We start from the raw sequence: 20,115 nt of genomic DNA on the forward strand, positions 1-20,115 counted from the left end.
TAGAAAAAAGGGAAATTATTGAAATAATTTTTTTATATAAAAAATAATCAATAAGATAATAATTATGTCTATTTATTCAATTAATAATCAAATTTTAATGGAAGTAATTAGTGGGAGCAATTATTTTTGTAAACACTTTATTATTTATAACTATGTAGAGTTTGCAGACATTTTTGAATATGGTAAATTTGAAAATATGTATTATATACGATTACGTGACAATTTGCTAAGTTAACATTAATGACAATCGACTAAATCATTATGATTATCACTATTACGTATTCACACTTAAATATGGCAACACTGCTTGCACTATGCAAACCTAACCACTTATATCATAACAAAACAGTTTACAGCAGCAACTTATATTGAACTGGAGTTTGACAGATCGGGGAGCCGAGCACAGCATGTTAATGAAATTAGTGGTGCAGGAGTCGGAAAATCTGCGGTGTTCAGCCCTGCGGCAGTGGGGAGGTGGGGGTAGCCAGCACGAGCCCGTCAGTCGGACGCGGCGCGCCGCGCAGCTCGCACGCGACATGCGCGCCCTCTAGCGTATTATGTTCCTCCCCGACCTTCCGCGCGCCTGCATGGTGGACGACGTAGCGACGTACCTCCAAGCGCCCTCCTCGGGACAGGTGGCTACAATATATTAACAACAAACCCATATGTAATTAACAATGATCATATTAACAGATGTTGTGAGCTACTGTCGCTTACCTACGCCGCGTCTGCCGCCCGGGTATTTTCGGTTCGGGCCGATTTCGCCGTCCGATCGATTTGGTCGCACGTGATGTCTTGTGGTAGGCTGGCTACGACGATGTCAGACACCAAGGTACTGTAAAAAAATCAAGCTCCCTAAACCTTTTTTTTTCGTTTCCCAAAAGCACGTGGCCGCCCGGCCGACGGGCTCGCAACCTGTCAAGACTGAAGTCAATTCAAACGTAAATTCAGTAACATTAAAGAGTGAAGTGTACGGGAAAATGTCGAGAGTCGAAAGTAATGTCGTAAATAGTGTTCATAACAAAGTTTGTAAACAGATCGATAAGGCCGCAATAAACAGGCTGCGGTGGAGCTTTCGGAGCTTTCCCAAAGTTCGGAGGCGTTACGACGAGGATATTGCTCTATAAACTACATCACAGCGTCGTACGTCGGAGCCGGGTTTAAATTTCGTGATCTTATTGACCTTTAATCACGATAAAATACCGAAATAAAATGTTCACTCACGAAAACATCGGACGAATAACCTTAAAATTAAACAAAAATCGTGTCAATTCCTTTGTTAAAACGGAGATTGATTAACTAAAACGTATTTAGAAACAAGAATGGGAACTGTTACGTCTATTTAAAGATTATTATGCCCGATAAATTACGTTGTAGTATGTGCTTACGTTTGTACGTTTGCATCTGGTACAAATTGTTCTGAAGTGGAGAAACACCACTAGTTAAGTTAACGATACTTTATATAATCCAATCTCATAGATACAACCTATTTTATGTGCTCAATATAAAAGTATCGAAATAAAATGATTGCAATTAATAAGAATTGAAATATTTGTGAATCACAATCCTATTGGATTTACATTTCAAATAAAGTTAATGCTTAATCATTAATTGATTTAATAAATAATTGAAAAAGAAATTGAGAAGAAGTAATGATTTAATAAAACAACTTTAATAAATAAATATTCGGCACTCAAATACTTTCATCAATAATATAATTTATATTTCAAATAAATATAAATATTGTGAACGTAATTAATATTGCAATAGGAAATAAATAAATAGAACAAAATGAATATTTAGCATTCGGCACTCATGAAAAATTATACGTTTGATTTATTTAATTTTAAAAATAATAGACGCAAACATTATTGTGTATTTCACTAACATTAAAATAAATTAATACGATATTTTGTATTTTAGATTAAATTTTCGTTAAACAATTGAGAAATATACTCGTAATTAATACAAAATGAGAAACATTTGTTAGCTATGCAATTGAAAATACGTAATATTTGTTATGTCCATTTGTCATTGATAAATCAAAGTGTATATATTAATATTTATTTTATCTTATTTTATATTTGCATTAAATATCTGGAATTCTCATCGTATTCAATTAGAATCCATCCAATATATTTGTCCTTAATAATATGCCCTTTAAACTGTAATTAAATTTCTATTAAACATAGCATATTTTGAACGTGATTTATTCGGTGTAAAATTATTTGATGTTCATATTTTAATCATAGGTCCTTCTAATTAATATTAATGAACATGCTTTCAACTATTCAAAGCATTCGAATTATCAATATTCAAAACAGTAATGCTAGAAACATGACATGACGTGTACAATAGATATACATAGTACGATATTTGTATAATACATTAGTCATTTAATTAGTTACAATCTAAATCTGAGCCAAAGCTGGGCACGTTATTCCCAATTTGAAAAATCACGCGTACTTCATTTTGTGACACTGTCACTGTTTATTTATTCATATTTTACAAATCATTGTTCATGATTGTTTATTTATTCATATTTTACAAATCATTTTTCGTGATTTTTAAAATATGAATAAATAAACAGTTGACCTTTCACTATATTCATTTATTTTAGAGTATGCCAGAAACAGAAAAAGACAAATATTAGTATTATCTTTCACTAATGACGACTAACATAAAAATAAATCCAAAATCTTAACATTGCAAATTCGTTTTACTGTTTAATTCTCACCATAAAATTACTTTATATTTCTCAAATATAAATATCGCCCATTTAGTCGGATAAATAAGAAAATATTCAATTTTAATTTAACTCTTAATATAAAACAAAATAAGACGAGTTTTACTCTGTGTTAGTTGTTTTTGCGATTTTTCAAATGTTATTATTAATCGTTAACAATAGTATCTCCACAATCATAACATTTGTTAATATTTTAAAAAGTATCCGTATCAATTTCATTCTAAATTGGAATGATATTGCATTTTCTCGATACATACAGTGAAATGTAGAGTCAAATTTGTTGGGAATAGCCTACGTCTCTACATTTCAGTTTTACAGTCGTGAACTATTTAGCTACGCCGTATCGCCCACATTCAATGAAATAAGCTGTGTTGTTTCTACTGTTAGAAGCTTATATTTTTTCAATAAATTACATCATGAGCATTTGTATTATCTCTGTAATATTGTATTCTACAATGTTCTCTTCCATTCTGATATTTCTGTAATGATATTTCTGAATTCTTAATGAGAATAAAGTTTCTTAAACCATAAACCATCTTGTAATGTCTGTTAAGATAATATACTCGTACCTTACTAACTTTTGTTTAAGATGAAAGGAAAACAAACCAAAAAGCTCCACGTTACAATTGCTTTAACTAAAATGTTATGGTTAAAGTCCTAATTTTTTAATCATTTTTACAAACTCGATTACATATTTACGTATTTATTTCAAATTTCTTTTTTTTACTTATTTATTATTATTAACGAGTTCAAGATAAAATTTGTGGAAATAAATAATATATAAAATGCATATTTAATCTAAAGTTAATTGGTCATTTGCGATAGACAGTAAAATAAAAACGGAAATACGGGTTATTTTATTATTTTTTGTGTCTTTTTTATTATTATTTTTAAACCACAAAATTCTCATTTGTTAAAATGGTAGCAAATTATTCTGAAATAGTGTTACGGCCAATATTTGTATTTTTATTTTATCATTACACGTAGGGATTGAGAGATACTAATTGGTAAACCTGATTAAACGTCAATCTAAATTAATGTAACCCCTTTTGTAAACCTACCCCTTTGACATCTCCCTCGTAGATCGATTGACAATGAAGCAGCAACTGAAAAATGTATAGCTTTTGTAATTTTATCTCTACGCGTATTTATGGCTAAATTTCGTATGTCTAAATAATTTCTTATTTTTTTTTTAATTCAATAATATGTTGAATTGAAGTATAAAAAAATACCGTTAAATGATGAATATGATTATGAAATTAATGATATAACGAGTGTGAAATGATAAAAATATCTATAGCGTAAAAGTTGTAAATTGATTAAAATGTAATACATTTAATTTCGATATAAATAGTAAGTGAGTACTAGTTAAACCTATTTCTTAGTTTATATGAAGATGATAAATCAATATTGATAAATGTTACGAGTAATTCGTTCATATAAATCTCCTGTAATTAATTAAATTCTGTTAAAACGTTTAAAAAGGCATCTTGCTTAATTTATTTATTCTCTAAAATACTACATAGTACAGTATTATTTATAATATGTAAGACACATGTGTGACATTATTACGTAGAGAAAAATATTAAATGAAAATGAAATGAACGCAAGATGCTACTACAATCTCATATTTTCTACTTATTTCATAATTTAAATGTAACTTTTAATTATAAATAGTTTGTTATCAATGATAACAGTAAAAACTTAATTTAAAATCGATACAAGATGTGAGTAAGGGAAATGCGGCACTACGGCATAGTCGCACCGCCCATCGACAATCTGCACTCGAATTTCGCGATTTCAACCCCTCCGACAGGGGGTTGTCTAATTATATCATGTTGATGTTGCTTTTGAGTAATGAATAATATATCTAGTTCTATATCTGTTTTGATTATATGAGATATGGGCTGTTTTTGGCAAAATCCTATTTTTTTATTCAAGATTTTATAGACACGAGTTGTGTCTGGGTGTCTTACGATATATATTAATACTTTAATACTTATTGTATATGAGTATACTATTTTGTCTGACACGATACGCGTCTGATACGCTCTATGTCTGTAGATATATATTAATCCATAAAGATACACTTCTATGATATTACGGTGCGTCTAGTTCGTACGTATAATTTCGATGCAATCATTATTGTGGAATCAAACAAAATGAAAACAAGAAAGCAAATAAAAATAATAGTGTTTTATCTTTGCTTATTTAAACTAACGATTACTCAATGAATCTCAAGTAAAATAGTAGAACTAAATCAAACAGTAAACTATTTCTCTCAGTTATCTCACGTAAATTTCGCTAAGCAGATTTTTGGAAAGGATATGATTGAGGTTTGATTCCTAAGTAGGGAAATCTAGTAGATGTTAGTAGTGATATTTTTTTCCGTATTTGGGTTCTAATATACCTTATCTTAGTTTGGGTATATGGCACCCACCCAATACTAGTGTGAACTTACGAAACGATACGAAAAGTTTCTTAGTAAAGATCTTTAACGTATTTATATTAAAAAAAAAAAACTTTTAGAACATTCTTCTATTTATTGATGATGATAAATTAATAATAATTGTTGTTGTTGTGTAAAATAATAATTGTTAACAATACATGATAATTGATATTACAATTGATATTACGGACAAGATAAATAAATCTACTATATAACATTTGAATAGGGACTGACGGTTTTGCACAGAAGTTTTTTTTTTATTTTAGATAGCGCTAAGAATAAATGTTTTTTTAATTAATATGAAAATTCATTCCATAACAAGTCTAAATAATCTTAATTAAAGGTTATGATTGTATTAAATAAAAATATTTTCCACACAAATTGTATATTAGAATTCTCTTACCATGGGAGTTTTGTCCACAAAAATAATACATGTATTCAGTCTTTGATTCACAAAAGACAACTAAATTCATTATTTAGACGTATCTCTTAATGGGGTTGTATTACATACCCTCTATGTCAAACCGGTATACTTACCAATGGACCACAGTATCAAAAGTCTTAAGAATTACTTTGTGAAGTCGGTTGAAATACACAAACAATCGTCCTTCAAATTAGGTTCCCCTCTTGATCCTTCAAATTGAATATTCTAGTAGAGGGTTACTGATGGCAACTTAGGTAGTCCACTACCAAGCCCTCTGATAATTATGACAGTGAAGGCTTTAAAATATTGCAGCCATTTTTATTTTTAGGTTGCTTCAATTTTTTTCTTTATTATTTCAAATTATTTTTTTATAGTTTCAAAATATGTTTGTTTTAAAATTCAATCATATCGCAATTTGTTAAGTTAAACTAAAATCAAATCAGTTGTAATCAACATATCAGTTGTAATAGGTTCTAGACAAACATTTCTATAAGAGTCTAGTCTAGTAATTTAAATATTGCTAACAAAACCAACAATATTACTCAATACTCTACATAAATCTTACAAATATATAGTTGACTCTACAAATGGGAATCGGGAATTAATTCCATTGTAGAGATGACTCTACATTTTCCGCTGTACGCATTGCGTTACTGGCCAAACAAAGCACTATTTGTCTGATAAACTTCCACTGAGCTTACATATTGTTCCGGACTCTACACTACTTATTCAACTGTGCGAGAACATAGAGCATTCCTGTATAGTTAATAGTAAATACGATAACTATATATATATATTATTATGTATTGTGTATGTGATTTATTTGTATAAGAATTACCGTTTTAAGATACAAGACCAAAGTAAATAATTGTGTCATATTTATACGACAAACATGAAATTTATTATGATTTAAAGTATTAATTAAAGTTTAATATTTTAATTATTTCATAGCATCTACGATAGAAAATTCTAATGTACGGGCTACGATGATAGAAAACGCTTACAATAGTCCAAATGCCCTAATGCTTTTTTTCAATACTACGTATCTATATTTAATCATAAATATTTAATATAAATAATATATTTAATATTAATAATAATACGTAATATATATTTAATCTTAAGACACAACCGTCTAAAATTGAAAAGGAGTACTTTCCAGATATTGAAATGAGTTGTATCTAGAAATTTAGCGATAGAGCAAAGAGATAACAATTTTCCGATGTTTACGCATTGCGTTACCCACAAAACTACTTATCGTCAAATTTTAGTGAGCTTAAAATTCTACCAATGAAGTTATTGTCCAAAGTTTTGCAATTTAGTATAATTCTCATCAAATATGATGAGCCTATACCCGCTTTAGGACAGCGTGGGGTACCCTTTAGATCTACCTCAATAGTGGGCAAAGACCCGAAAGGGTTGCATCGAAAACAAAGCTCATTTCGATTTCTTACAAGTTAATATCATTAAGTGAAATACAGTGGTCTATCAACTCGCACTTGGCCAGTGTGGTGGGCTATAGCCTAAACCCCACATACTTTGAGGGGGACGCTTGCCAGACAGTGGGATAATAATGAGTAAACGGCAAAAGATAGTGACTATTCGAAAGCTCTTTAGTTATACGAAAAATAATCAATCACTTGCATTATGTGGAATGAACTTCCTCCTGAGGTACTCCCTGAGCGCTATGACATGGGGCTCTTTAAGAAGGGTGAAAAAAGAACTCTTCTTCAAAACCGGCAATGCATTGGCGACTCCTCTGGTGTTGCAAGTGTCCATAGGCGACGGTGTCTGCTTTCCACAAGGTAGCCTGCCTTATCTTTAGGTATTAATATAAAAAAAAAAAAAATTAGTATCACGCTATATTATAGGAAATATGCAGATAACCTAACATATTGTTCGAAACTGTTGAATATGAACTTTGAATATGTATTTTAAATAGAAAGCAATCGTGTGCAAACCGAACAATTTACAATGAAAAGCTTTAGTTGAAAGCCTAGTTACACTCTGACTCTACTTGCGTCGAATTGTTTGTTCCATTTCATAAAGTGATATTCGAAATATTTTAGTAAGTAATAATCTATATTATTGCTTTTTAATATTTGAATTATGAATCCAAGAGACGTGTATTATTGTTGAAATAAACTTTCTTATTGTTGAAACGTTTTCAATATAAAAATAATGATAAACTGAAACTGAGTGCCGAATAAAAATAATTATACAAAAAAAAACTTAAGAAATATAAGTAATAAAATAAAGGTGAGAAATGAGTGCCGAAAAATGTTTATAATTAATATGACGAATATTAAAAAACAATTCAAATAAATATTAATTCAAGAAAAATGAAATAACAGAAAAGGGGTGTTCATATTTTACAAAAGTTATAAATATGAAATTCTTACTATTTTTTCTTTTTTCGGCTTTTATATACCAACGGTAGTGACTATTTAATATCAGGTGGACTACATATTGTCCATAAAAGTGTGTTTCAAATTTGTTTCGACTAAACCAGTTAGAATTGAATAGGTTACAGGTGAAAAGTTTTAGCTGAAAGCGCAGTCACGCTCTGACGCTGTTTGTGTTGTTTCAGCAAATTCAGCGGGCTGGAACCGGTGTAATCTTTATTTAAAGATAACAATTTTAGAACAAAATAACAACAATGTATATAAAGGTAACGAAAAACTAAGAGTAAAAATAGAATGAAAAGGTGACGAAAAACCTGCGTAAATAAATATCATTGTAATACAAATTAAAAAGTGCTTGAGATATTTTATAATAAAATTTACAATAAAAAAAATCAAGGAATGCACAATTTACATTTAATATTAATAATCTACCGACATAAGAGGTTCTAATGCAAACTAAAAATAATGTTATTAAACGAAAGTTCCCATGTTAGTTGCAAAAAAATGAACGGGTTTTCGTAATAAACTACAAATATTTATATAAAAATATAATAATAAATAATCGCATTAAATAAAAAAACGAAATGCATAAAAAAGTGATAATTTAAATTCAATAAATCGGATTTGGATAATGGTATTATTATGTCTTTAAAGTTGAGCTTTTTTATCAAATAAAATAAAAATAACTGACATTGTCCTGAAAAATATTTTTTTATTATTTGCCGTGGGGAATATACATATACTTACTTACACTGAATATTCCTCATTCCGTACACACTAACAATATTCGTACAGTACATTTTTCTCTGAATTTGCCTTCACTCAAAGTGAAAGTTGTTCTATTTTAAATTTGAGTAGTAAAGTAGTTTTTTTCAAAAATAAAATCCAAAAATACCCGGTTGGCTGTCGCTGAGCGGTCCGCGTACGCATCGGTGTTTTAAAAAATATACTCGATGTTTTCTATCCCCCTCGTGTTGTTTTTTTCTCTTTCTATCACCTTTCTTGCCACTTTCGGTGTTTGAATGTTTTCACTAACTGTTAATGTTGATATTAATCCTTGTATCCAACTGTATTAGCTGTATTTTTGAAATTGCTTGCGTCGACATTGTTAAGTTGGCAACAAATATTGTCTATGATAGTGTTGACAGCTGTGTCATCAAAACAATTTTTTATCTATGACGTTACTTTATGTCATTGAATTTGTCCAAAGTAAAAATAAAATATATTTAACATTTTTTTATAAAATTGTTCTATTTAAAATTCTAATATTATTAAAATGGTCACGCAAGAAATTTCATATAACTGTATATTTTATTTTAATCTAAATGTTTAAAGAGCGACTAGAAAAATAAAGCATCTAGCATCTACGTCTGTCCGTGATTCCCTTTGAAATTTAAATAACGAGATTATAAGTGAATGGAATTTATTTTTCTAGTCGAAATTCTTTAATATTTTGTAAAATGTGCATGAGTACAGAATGCACTTCCCTGCAGCAAGAATGTGCACGATCCCCCATGTTCCTTTTTTGTTTTTACTTCTTTTTTAATTTCATGAATTCCAAAGGCAAAGGAAAGTCCATTAGCGAATTGAATTTCGAATGTTCGTGGATTCCGATATTGACGGTAAGATTAATACGAATATTTGGAACATAGCTGTTGATTTCGTTTATTCTGTGTATTATAATGAATACGTTGTTTCTTGTTTAAAGATTCGTTATAGGGAAATAAGTGAAGTGAAGTAATTAAATTAGTTATTAATTATAATGGTTTTGTATGACTGGGAAATGTTTGCAACGGTGGAAATCAGGTAAGTAATAAATTTAAGATTTTTAACGTTAGTGCACTAAGATAAAATAACATTATAACGTGTTATAATGATAACGTCTGTTACAACGCCAGTAATGTAAAAGTAAAAAGCGTAAATTAACCTTACATGATCCTTAATTAATTTCAATGCTGTTTTATTAGAAATGTAGACTATGAAAAACTTTAGTCTTAACCCTATACTTGGCAGAGAATTTTATCCTAAAAAAAATATACTTTTGCTACTTCCCTGCGTTAATTGGGTTATAAGGATATTAGGAAAAATAAAATAAAAAATCTCTGAATTTCAGTTTTCAGAATATAGTATGTGTCTTTAAGTGCACACTGCCAGGTTCACGAGAAAACAAATATGTGTCTTTAAATGCACACCGCCAAGTACTCACTAAACTAAGAAATAATTAAAAAATATAAAAAATATCATACATTTTGAAAATACTAAAGATAAAAGTCTCGGAAGTTATGACATGTCAACAAGTTTTGAGATATTTTAGTTGAGTTGAGAGATTAGAAGACCTCCTCCCAAAAAAACACAGTTCCCACATAAAGCGACTCGAAACTTTTTGAGTGGCAATAATTTTTGTTTACCGCTGTTCCCATGACGAAACAGCAACCAGGAATTACAAACGAAGATGTCCAGGATCTGTGTGGACAATACTAACAATGGCCTATCACATTTGTACGCTATAAAGCGACTTGTCTGTTTAGACCTGCATCCATGTTGCCGTTAGAATGTTGTATTAAATTTGAGCATATGATTGGACTTTATTCCACTTGTTTGAAGGATGTGGTAAGAAGATATATTTTTCTGAGGCATTCCAGCTTAGTCTTCAGGGCTAGTGACGCATCTATAGCCGACCTCAAGTGGGAATTTGGTCTTATCTGGGATTGATATTGCAGATGTTCTGGAATCATCATTATTGGAGATGTTTACATTTTTGACAGAAGGCGCTTGTGATTGGACAGGACTTGAGTTCAAGGACGTCTTTATGAGACCTAGACATCTGGAATTCATCTTTCTAGGGATTTGCTGGATTCTACATCCGATTTAATTACGCAATTTAGACACCAAAGCTAGAATTTTTCGGCCTCCAGTAATCTGAAAAAAATTTTGCAAGCTAAGGACTGGGAATTTAGTGGAAACGGGGAAATATTAATTTCAGTCATGAATTATAAAAAAAAAACTCTGTCTGAACTTTGTTCACCCAACCCCCTACCTTGTGTGCAGAACCTTAGTATATAGTAGCAAAGTTGGCAGTGTGCATTTAAAGACACAATATTGATAAACAGTAATATTGTATGTCGTTGGCCGTGTGCATTTTAATGCACACATAACAAAAGTCATGAATTACTATATATTCAAAACATTATATCTCAAAAAAATATCACCAAAATATTGCATAAAGCTTGCAGAAAGTAAGATTATATAAATTTCGTACATATAACTTAATTTCATTCAGATAAAATAAGATTCTTAGAGAGCGTTGCGGAGACGCTGAATGACGGCTCGCTATTTTGTTTACCATTTACAATGTGTGGACGAGACAGATATTGATTTCATTTTCTGACATAAATGAACGTTTGCTAATTCGCTTTCAGTTATTATTAGTAAGATTCGATGTCGCATTATCCGAAAAAAAAAATCTGATTCTAATGTGCATTTAAGTGCACAATGTCAAGTATAGGGTTAAGAAATACTTAGTAGTAGTAAGTAAAGTAATCGAAACATTTAGGTATTCTTATTTTTTTTTAACATTGTACTTTTTAATCAAAATTATTGCGATTTTGCTGTTTATTTGTAAATAAAACTTATAAAAAAATCTTCTGACTAAATATAGTTATTATTTAACTCCATGAAAGTCAGTCAATTTAAATTTCATTGAATGGATTGAAATTTTAAACCATTTTCCCCTTCATTGAAAGAGTTACAATTACCGCCAATTCTGAAAGGTAGTAACGGACTTTGAGTGCTTTTGTCACTCAATAAAAGCTTCGATGTTATTATCTTTACTACGTTTTCAGTTTGAATTTTACTACGCTGTTTTATTAAGAAACTTCCAGATACTCATGTACTCTGGAAATTACTTAGCCATTTTTAAGTGTTTTTAAATATTAAAGGAAAAATATAATAAATATATAACATAAAAATTATTTAAAACTATTATTCTGTTTAAATCTTCTTTATCCTTTTAGGCCAATAACGTAAAATTAGGCAAAAATATTTATCCGTTTATTTTAAATTTAAATTAAATTTATTTAAAATTGGGAGATCATTTATCAACACTTCGTAAGCCGTTTCTGTTATGTGAAATAATTGAAATGAATTGATTGTTGAAAAGTAAATTGATTTTCTTCAAAAATAGCACTGTTATCTGTTTATCGCTAGAGGATTCACGAATTAATTATTTTCACCCTCATTAGGTTTTTAAATTAAACATTTAGCAAATCTAAGATCAAAATAATTGACAATTCTTACCCTTCAATTACCATGTTATATCGTAATTGTATCTATAATGGTCCATTTTCAAAAATAAATGCAATTTTAATACTATAGACGAAACTTAATATTGCAATAGAACCATTGTAGAGTCTACCAATTCGCAGTTAGTATAAATATCTAATGAAAGGATAGGAAATTGTTCTGTGGAACTATTTCTGTTTTCTTACAATGTAATATTTAAGGACTATAAGAAAACACTACTGTAGTATATTAACAATCAAATAGGAGTTGAAATTTGTAAAATCTATTTGTGCCCTATTAGTGTGGGCATGGGCAGAGCAATAGAATAAATTCTTCATGTGAGTTTTTAATGAGAGCGTCGTTGACCGAAACTAAAACTCATTTTTAAGAAAAAACACACCATGTATTATTATTGTATTTCAATCGGACCCGAAACTCCTTTAAGTATTTTTCGCTACTCGTATTCTTTATAGTTTTGGATATGCTCATCAATACACATTGGAAAAAATCCCCCTGTATAAAGTTTCAAGTGTTACGTCATTTTAATAGCTCCAAAGTAAAACCACGCCTTGAATGATGATATCATTGGTCTTTTGTGCGGTACGCTTATCCAAACCAATCAGCGTGTTGTCCAAGTTAATCAGCGTACAGTCCAAACCAATCAGTGTGTAGACTGCGCCAATCAGCGTATAGTTTGATTCTTTAAAATTGATATTTAATTTTACGAGAAATGAATCATTTAAGAATCAATTACATTGATTTAAAGTTTATTTTTATAAAACTCGTTTCTATATTTTACAAGATATTTAATTTTATGACAAATGAATCATTTAAGAATGAATCACATTTATTTAAAGTTTATTTTTATAAAAGTCGTTTCTAACATATTTATTACGTGAAATAGAATTTAAGTAAATATAAAAAAAATACAAATCAATTCAAATATTAAATATTTCATTTATGCGACGAATTTTACAAGAATTAACGAAATTTATTATAAAATATTTTTTATATACATTTTTAAACATACATAATTTTAAAACAGTTTAAAACAATTGTTTAAATTAACTCATTCAAAAACAAACTCGTCCCATAATATTTCATGAAATCTTTTTATTTTTGCGGTAATCCTCTCGATCCGTCATTCGCGGGCAGCTTTCAGCACTATGGGGTGTTGTTTGAGTTGTGACCCAGATATTACATGCAGGGCCTGGGTACAAAAAAATAAATCTATATAGCGTAAACAAACAACAACAATAACCATATATTAAGTTGTTTCTGTTATTTATATAGGTATTATGAAACAACAAGAATATATTTTTTATAACAGGTTTTATAATTTATAAAGTTATTTACGTATAATTATTGTGAATGGTCAGGGTCCAAAAATCATCAATACAATTTAAATACAACTAATAATATTTATAAAGAAATTAGTGTGGTATTAATGTTGTTGTTAATAACAACAAAATTATTTTCAAATTCATTTTAAAAATAATTTATTGCAATTCTATTGCACCAAAGCCGAATTTAAAAATCGAATGTTAGTTCTTTTACAAAGTTTGCATTAATTTTAATGAATGAAAATTAATGATAAAGTTATTTATTATTTACGTTTATAAAGTGTTTTTAAGTTAGGTAAGACTTCTGTCATATTTGGGTCGAAACGTACCCGATCTCATAACAAACTGCTAAAAGCTGGTCGAAAAAACTGATGGATCGTAAGAGGATTAGAGTGGTCCACACTAATCCTCTAATACTCCAGTTTGTACGAAATTATTACGAAGATATTGGTAAAACAAAGAGCAGTTTGTATATTAAGAGAATATTGTTTTATTTAGGACCAAATGTCATCATAATATTATCATCGTAATAATATAGGAAAATATCAAAAATACACCGGATTCACATAAAATCATTTTTTGTAAGTAATAGAAATATCAAAAATCAATGTAGTTATTCAGATTATAAGGGTGATTATTATAAAATAAAATATTTTTTAGGATTAATTATGAGGTATACTTCCTAGTCCTAGTGAGGTTAATTACAGATGTCCATGGGCAGTAGTGACCACGTACGATCAGGTTCTTCTGCTACATTAGTCGTATAAAAAAATCAAAACAACACTCACTCACAATAACAATTTAAAGTTCTACAACTTTTCTGAATAGCAGTAACTCAATTAAAAAAATCTACTTTGTAATCTATGTTCATCAGTGGGATATAAGTTACAAAAACCTTTTAAAAATCATTGCGATTGTATTTTAAACGTTACCTTAAAAGCTACGGTTTTCGTTACTTCACCCTAATACGTAACTTTCTCTTGGTACTTATTGTGAACGTTTTCGAGTTGTGACCTAGATATCGGGACCTAGATCTTGCTGAAATTTTTGAATTACGTTGCGTTTGTGACCCTAATTGTGCGTACAACGGCCTAGTCTTAGGTTTGATTCTTGGTTGTGTACGAGTAGTTGAACAGACAGTAAATCTCTTTAAAATATTCATTAAAAACACAATTTCTTACATCAAAGGTGTAAAAGTAGAAAATACTGTAAAAGTTATAATTACTTTTACGATTTTGTCAGCAAAATTTTCACAGATTGCTACTGTGATTAATTATTGTTAATTTCAGGATAATCACACAAAATTCGCTTTCATTTTTCACTTCAAAATGAACAATACTATATACTCATACTACTTTCTAGTCTTTTCTTAGTGTTTTGTTTTCAATGTCAAAAAATTATGCGCAATTTTTCCAAAAATATTTTAATTCCAAAATAAAAACATTGTTTATTCGTCCTTTGTTTAACAACAAATTGTTATCAAGAATAACTTTATTATTCTCATAAGAAGTAGTTATAAATTATTAGTTTTACGAGACGTGCAATTATCATCCAAGTTTTATGAAAACTTCAGGATCTCATACATCTGCAATATCGTTGGATTTATCGCTTTTGACAAAGTTTTATGGATTTCCGCCGTTCAGATTAAATTAGTCTTATATCTTTTTAGTTAATGGTGTTTTTTTAAGTAGTTATTGTATCTTGAATGAATTTACATTATATATAGCTAAGTAAAAATACAATTAAATATAATTGAAAGGAAACGGAATGCATTACATTTACTCAAGGCGTTTCAACATACCATTATTAATAATCAATCTACCCAAATTTACCTACCAGCGATTGAAATTTGACAATTTGTAGTCAAAAATTTGTAGGCAAAAATTGTCAAACTTCATTTTGTACACAATTGTTCAGTTTGGTACACAAAATATTGGATTTATTGTCTTAATATTAATAACAGATGTTAGTCGACAGGGGTACAATTTATGCCCGACCTCAGGAAGGATATTAATCCTATCTGTCCTATCCATGGCCGACATTTGTCACTTACCATCTGATGGACTGACTGTTCTTTTGCTAATTCTATACAAAGAAAAATACAAGAAAGGAAAGCCGGCAAATCCCTAGTAACTCCGCCAAAGCTACAAGGAAAACAAGAAAAATAATGTAGTATTTTCTCGAAGCAAACGAACGACATTGCAATAAATTAGGGTGAAATTAAACACAACAAGAATAAAAATAATGAAACAAGTCATAGTAGAGCTAATCCTATATCCCCATGACAAACAATGCTATATTAGTTCGTCTATGAGCTTGTTTTCCCCATAGCTATGCTATATACAGCGTGTTTTTTTCTGTGGATGGCCAAATCCGAAATTATAGGAAAAAGCGGTACTGAAAGGAGAAGTGTTTTCTTAACAATGAGCCTTTGCCTTTAGTTTGTGATCTATAATTGCTTCACAGAATTTGATCCTTATAAAGGACGCTATCCGATGGTGGAATTATACAGGGTGAGATTTTTTTTTAAAAACAGACCCGTGTGATTCTAGGCAAGTTTTTTTAATGATACTGTTTTTAAATTTTCATGTATATCGGCCTTGTAACTGCTTTCGGAATCAGTTATCTTTATAGTTTCAGAAATCGCAATCCAGGCACACTTAAAAAATCACCCTGTGTACACCTATATTGAATCTACATAATTGAGCTGGATATGTAGATATGGTTATTTCGGCTTTGAAATATATTTTCGTATGACATCTCATGTGGTACGGTTTTACCAAACCAATTTGATATCTATATGGGTCCAGGTTCGATTCCCAACCCGAAAAGCGATAGAGCCCTTTTGTGGTTGATTCCGCGGCACCACCGGCACACCTATTTCTGCCTATTAACAGTAGTGTTATGCGCTGCTATGTTCTGGTTTGAAGGGTGTCGTAAGGAAGACATACTCTTTCGAGGCGTTCCAGCTTAGTCCTCTGTAGCGGCGTATATGTTGCCGACCTCAGGTAGGAATATCTAATCCTATCTGGCGTTGATTACAGATGTCTATATGCGAGAGTAGCTACTTACTAACAGGTGGACTGCATGCTCGTCTACTACTCCTATATTATAAAAAAATATCCGCTTTACAGCCCTATTTATTCCCTTCGCAAGATACCTCCTGTGCCAGTGTTCCAATATTGTAATGGCGTCCGAATCCAATTTGACAGTTGGAATTGTCTAAATTTAAAACTAACGAAGCCGTTTGCAAATTGGTGTGCAATAAATTCATGGAATTTGGATTAAAATTTAAAAAGAAATAAAAACTTGAATCCAGAATCTATTTTGCCGGAGCGATTGGTGAATCACTCGAGTTTTCTTTATAAATGGATTTAATTACAAATTTTAATTCTTTTGAAGTATTTTAAGGACATTTAAGAATAATGTTAAATGTTGATCTAAATATACAAATATAACGTTAATGCTCTTGAAGGAAAGTAGTTTTCACCGTTTGGTACTGACCTCTTTCACTTCGGAGAGGTCAAGAGAATACCTTCAATCATTTTGAAGGTGGTAGGACCCTTTGTGGTTCGACTCCGGCTGCACCACCGCCACACCTATTTCAGCTTCATAACAGCAGAGTTAAACGCTGCTTGTGTTCTGGTTTGATTGTTGTAGTAAGGGAGACATACTTTTCCGAGGCGTTTCAGCTTAGTCCACAGCGGTATCGGCGCATCTGTGGTCGACCTCATATAGGAACATCTAATCGTATCTGTGATTGAGTACACATATCCATGGGAAGCAGTGACCACGTCTGCTACTCCTATAAAAATCCTTATTTTAGCTACATATTACTAATTTGAAAGTGCCGCGTTTAATTTCCCAAAAACCTCAGGGTATTATTAACTCCTGTACACCACTTTAGCTCGTGAGTACGCTTGGCTTGACCATTATAATCCGTGAACCTTGCTAACTCGCCTGAAGTGATTATCATCTTAAATTCACGCTAGGTCCACAGTCGTGAACTAATCTCTCGCTTAGTTGGGTGCCTAATATTTTAAGTTTAGTTAATACTAGCGTTTACTAATACTTCTAGTAAACTAACGGATTTGTAAAGTATAATAGTTTAGATAATGCAGAAGAAACTGATATTTTTTTATGAAATATTTTAAATTTGAAAATATTTTTTGTATGTAACATTTATAACATTTCTACAGTAAATCATGTTAATAAATGTAACCTAAGGATAGCTTAGATATAACGAATCGTAATAAATAATCCAGTGTTTGTGATTCTCTGATATTTCAAAGTAGCTTTAATTCTTAACTTGAAGCATAAATGCATTTTTCTTAGAGTAGAAATTTTGTAAGTGTGGAATTAGACAGTCCTAATATTGAACTAGTAATCCGAGCTTAAGCACATGGACATAAGTAATGATTGTAGAACTCCAAATAGGACTGTTCGTACCTGAGATCCGCCAGAAACCGCTGCCTCCAAGGACTAAATTGTATTCTTGTGTATTTGTCTTACACACACAGCCTAAAAGATAAACAACAACTCCAAATAGGACTGTTTGTACCAGAGGTAGGCCAGTACCGCTGCCTCCAAGGACTAAATTGTATTCTTGTAAATTTGTCTTACAAACACAGCCTAAAAGACAACACGTCTCAACCACTATTATATAAAGAGCACTTCGTAATCACTATAATTTACGTAAATACTACATTTAGTAATAACAGTTCCGTAACCACACATCCTAAAACAACGGAAGCAATCAGAACTCCGAAGCAACATTAACAGAATGGGCGAAGCAGTCCACGGTGTTGTGCCAAGTTGAGGGGCTGCCAAACAGACCTCTGGCTGTCAACGACCCATCACGCCAGTGACCTTGCTACCTTGCTCAGTGAGATTTTACCGGGAACAGTCAATCAATCATGGTTTTATTTTGGTACTTATGTAACTCATAATAATTGGTCAAGTGTGGGACAAACTCGCACACGTAGGGTTCCGTCCCACCAAATTTTTATTTACTTTTTATTTTTAATATTTGTTATCATAGCAGCCATAAAAATAAATATTTCGTGAAAATTTCAACTGTCTATTTATGGTTCAACAGATAAAGCCCCGAAATACGCCGTGTGTACTTTAAATCATTAATTTAATTGGTCATTTGACATAAAACAAGTTACACGCCTACAACAATATTTAATTATTTCTTAAGGGCGTGAATAAAGCGTATTTCTTTAGTATCTCAGGATTACCTAGATCATATTTTATATGCTATTTCAATTCAGATTTATTGAAGCTAATCCCTATTAAGGTGTTTTAAACTAAATACAGTGTTTTCAAAGCAATATTTCTACAAACATTATTTTTTATATAATTTTATTGATGGATATTAAAATGGCCAAGATACCCAGATTTGTCGCCTTGACGACTGGCGAGAATAAAACACAGCTGACGTTTTAGCGTCTTCTATATATTTTTAGATTTCAACAACATTCTTTTATTTTCTTGTGAACATCGATTTAAGTCTTGTATTTAAATTTTCGATTTAATTTTGTAGTAGTAAAGATTTTTTTTTATTTCACTTTTATATGTATTAATTATTTTTTGATTTGATCCACAACGGAACAAACGTCTCCTATAAATTGATAACCACTTTTTGAACTATAGTTGTATCTAGAATTTTTTTAAGTCCTTAAATAAGTTTAATGATAAAAAATTACAGAGTTTAGCGGGAGGGAGGCTGTACCTAATTAATATCAAAGGGGTGTAGCATATTTTTGAGAACACGTTATATATATAAAATTGTATTCTTAAAGCCCGAGTCAATATTAGGTGTAAGGATATAAATTAACTCAAAAATGACTTTATACTTATTTATTAAATTCCTATACGAAGCTCTTCAGCTTTGCAACTTCAGTTCTTCAACTGAGCATTTAAACCGCGCACCACGCCATTAATAAAGGTATATGACTTTTCCATAATATTTCCATTCCCAATATTAAGTGTTTTCCCAATGTTCAATTTTAAAGGTCCATGGGTAGCAGGAGCCACTTACCATCAGGTGGAATGTATACTCGTCTGCTACTCCTTTATTACATAATTCATCAGTGTACCAGTAATGTAATCTTTAAACATTTTTTCGTGAAGTAGTCCTAAACGCAATATCCACTTATTAGTAATTCAGCCATTAAGACAAAATAAGACGCCATTGAAGGCGGTAGAACCCTTTGTGGTTCGACTCCGGCGGCACCACCGCCACACCTATTTCTACCTAATAACTGCAGTGTTAGGTGCTGCTGTGTTCCGGTTTGAAGGGTGTGGTAAGGGAGAAAGACTTTTCCGAGGCATTCCAGCTTAGTCCTCAGGGGTAGCGGCGCATCTGTGGCCGACCTCAGGTAGGAATATCTAATCCTATCTGGGGTTTATTACAGATGTCCATGGGCGGCAGTAGCCACTTACCATCAGGTGGACTGCAT

At 31.0% G+C, this 20,115-nt stretch overlaps 1 protein-coding gene across 12 annotated transcripts in view; it reads left to right on the forward strand.

Moving 5' to 3' along the window:
• The first annotated feature begins 507 nt into the window (after positions 1 to 507).
• NfI (Nuclear factor I) overlaps positions 508 to 20,115 on the forward strand; it is a 73,437-nt gene continuing 53,829 nt past the window's right edge. For all 12 annotated transcript variants that reach the window (XM_073089787.1, XM_073089786.1, XM_073089788.1 and 9 more), the window contains exon 1: positions 508 to 635. In XM_073089787.1, coding sequence (XP_072945888.1) covers positions 558 to 635 — 78 coding nt within the window. In that variant the 5' untranslated portion in view covers positions 508 to 557. The remainder of the gene's footprint in view (positions 636 to 20,115) is intronic.

This window comes from Epargyreus clarus, unplaced genomic scaffold (genome assembly GCF_041222505.1).
Source record: "Epargyreus clarus isolate Ecla_fem2 unplaced genomic scaffold, WU_Ecla_fem_2.2 ptg000031l, whole genome shotgun sequence".
Taxonomy (NCBI): Eukaryota; Metazoa; Arthropoda; class Insecta; order Lepidoptera; family Hesperiidae; genus Epargyreus; species Epargyreus clarus.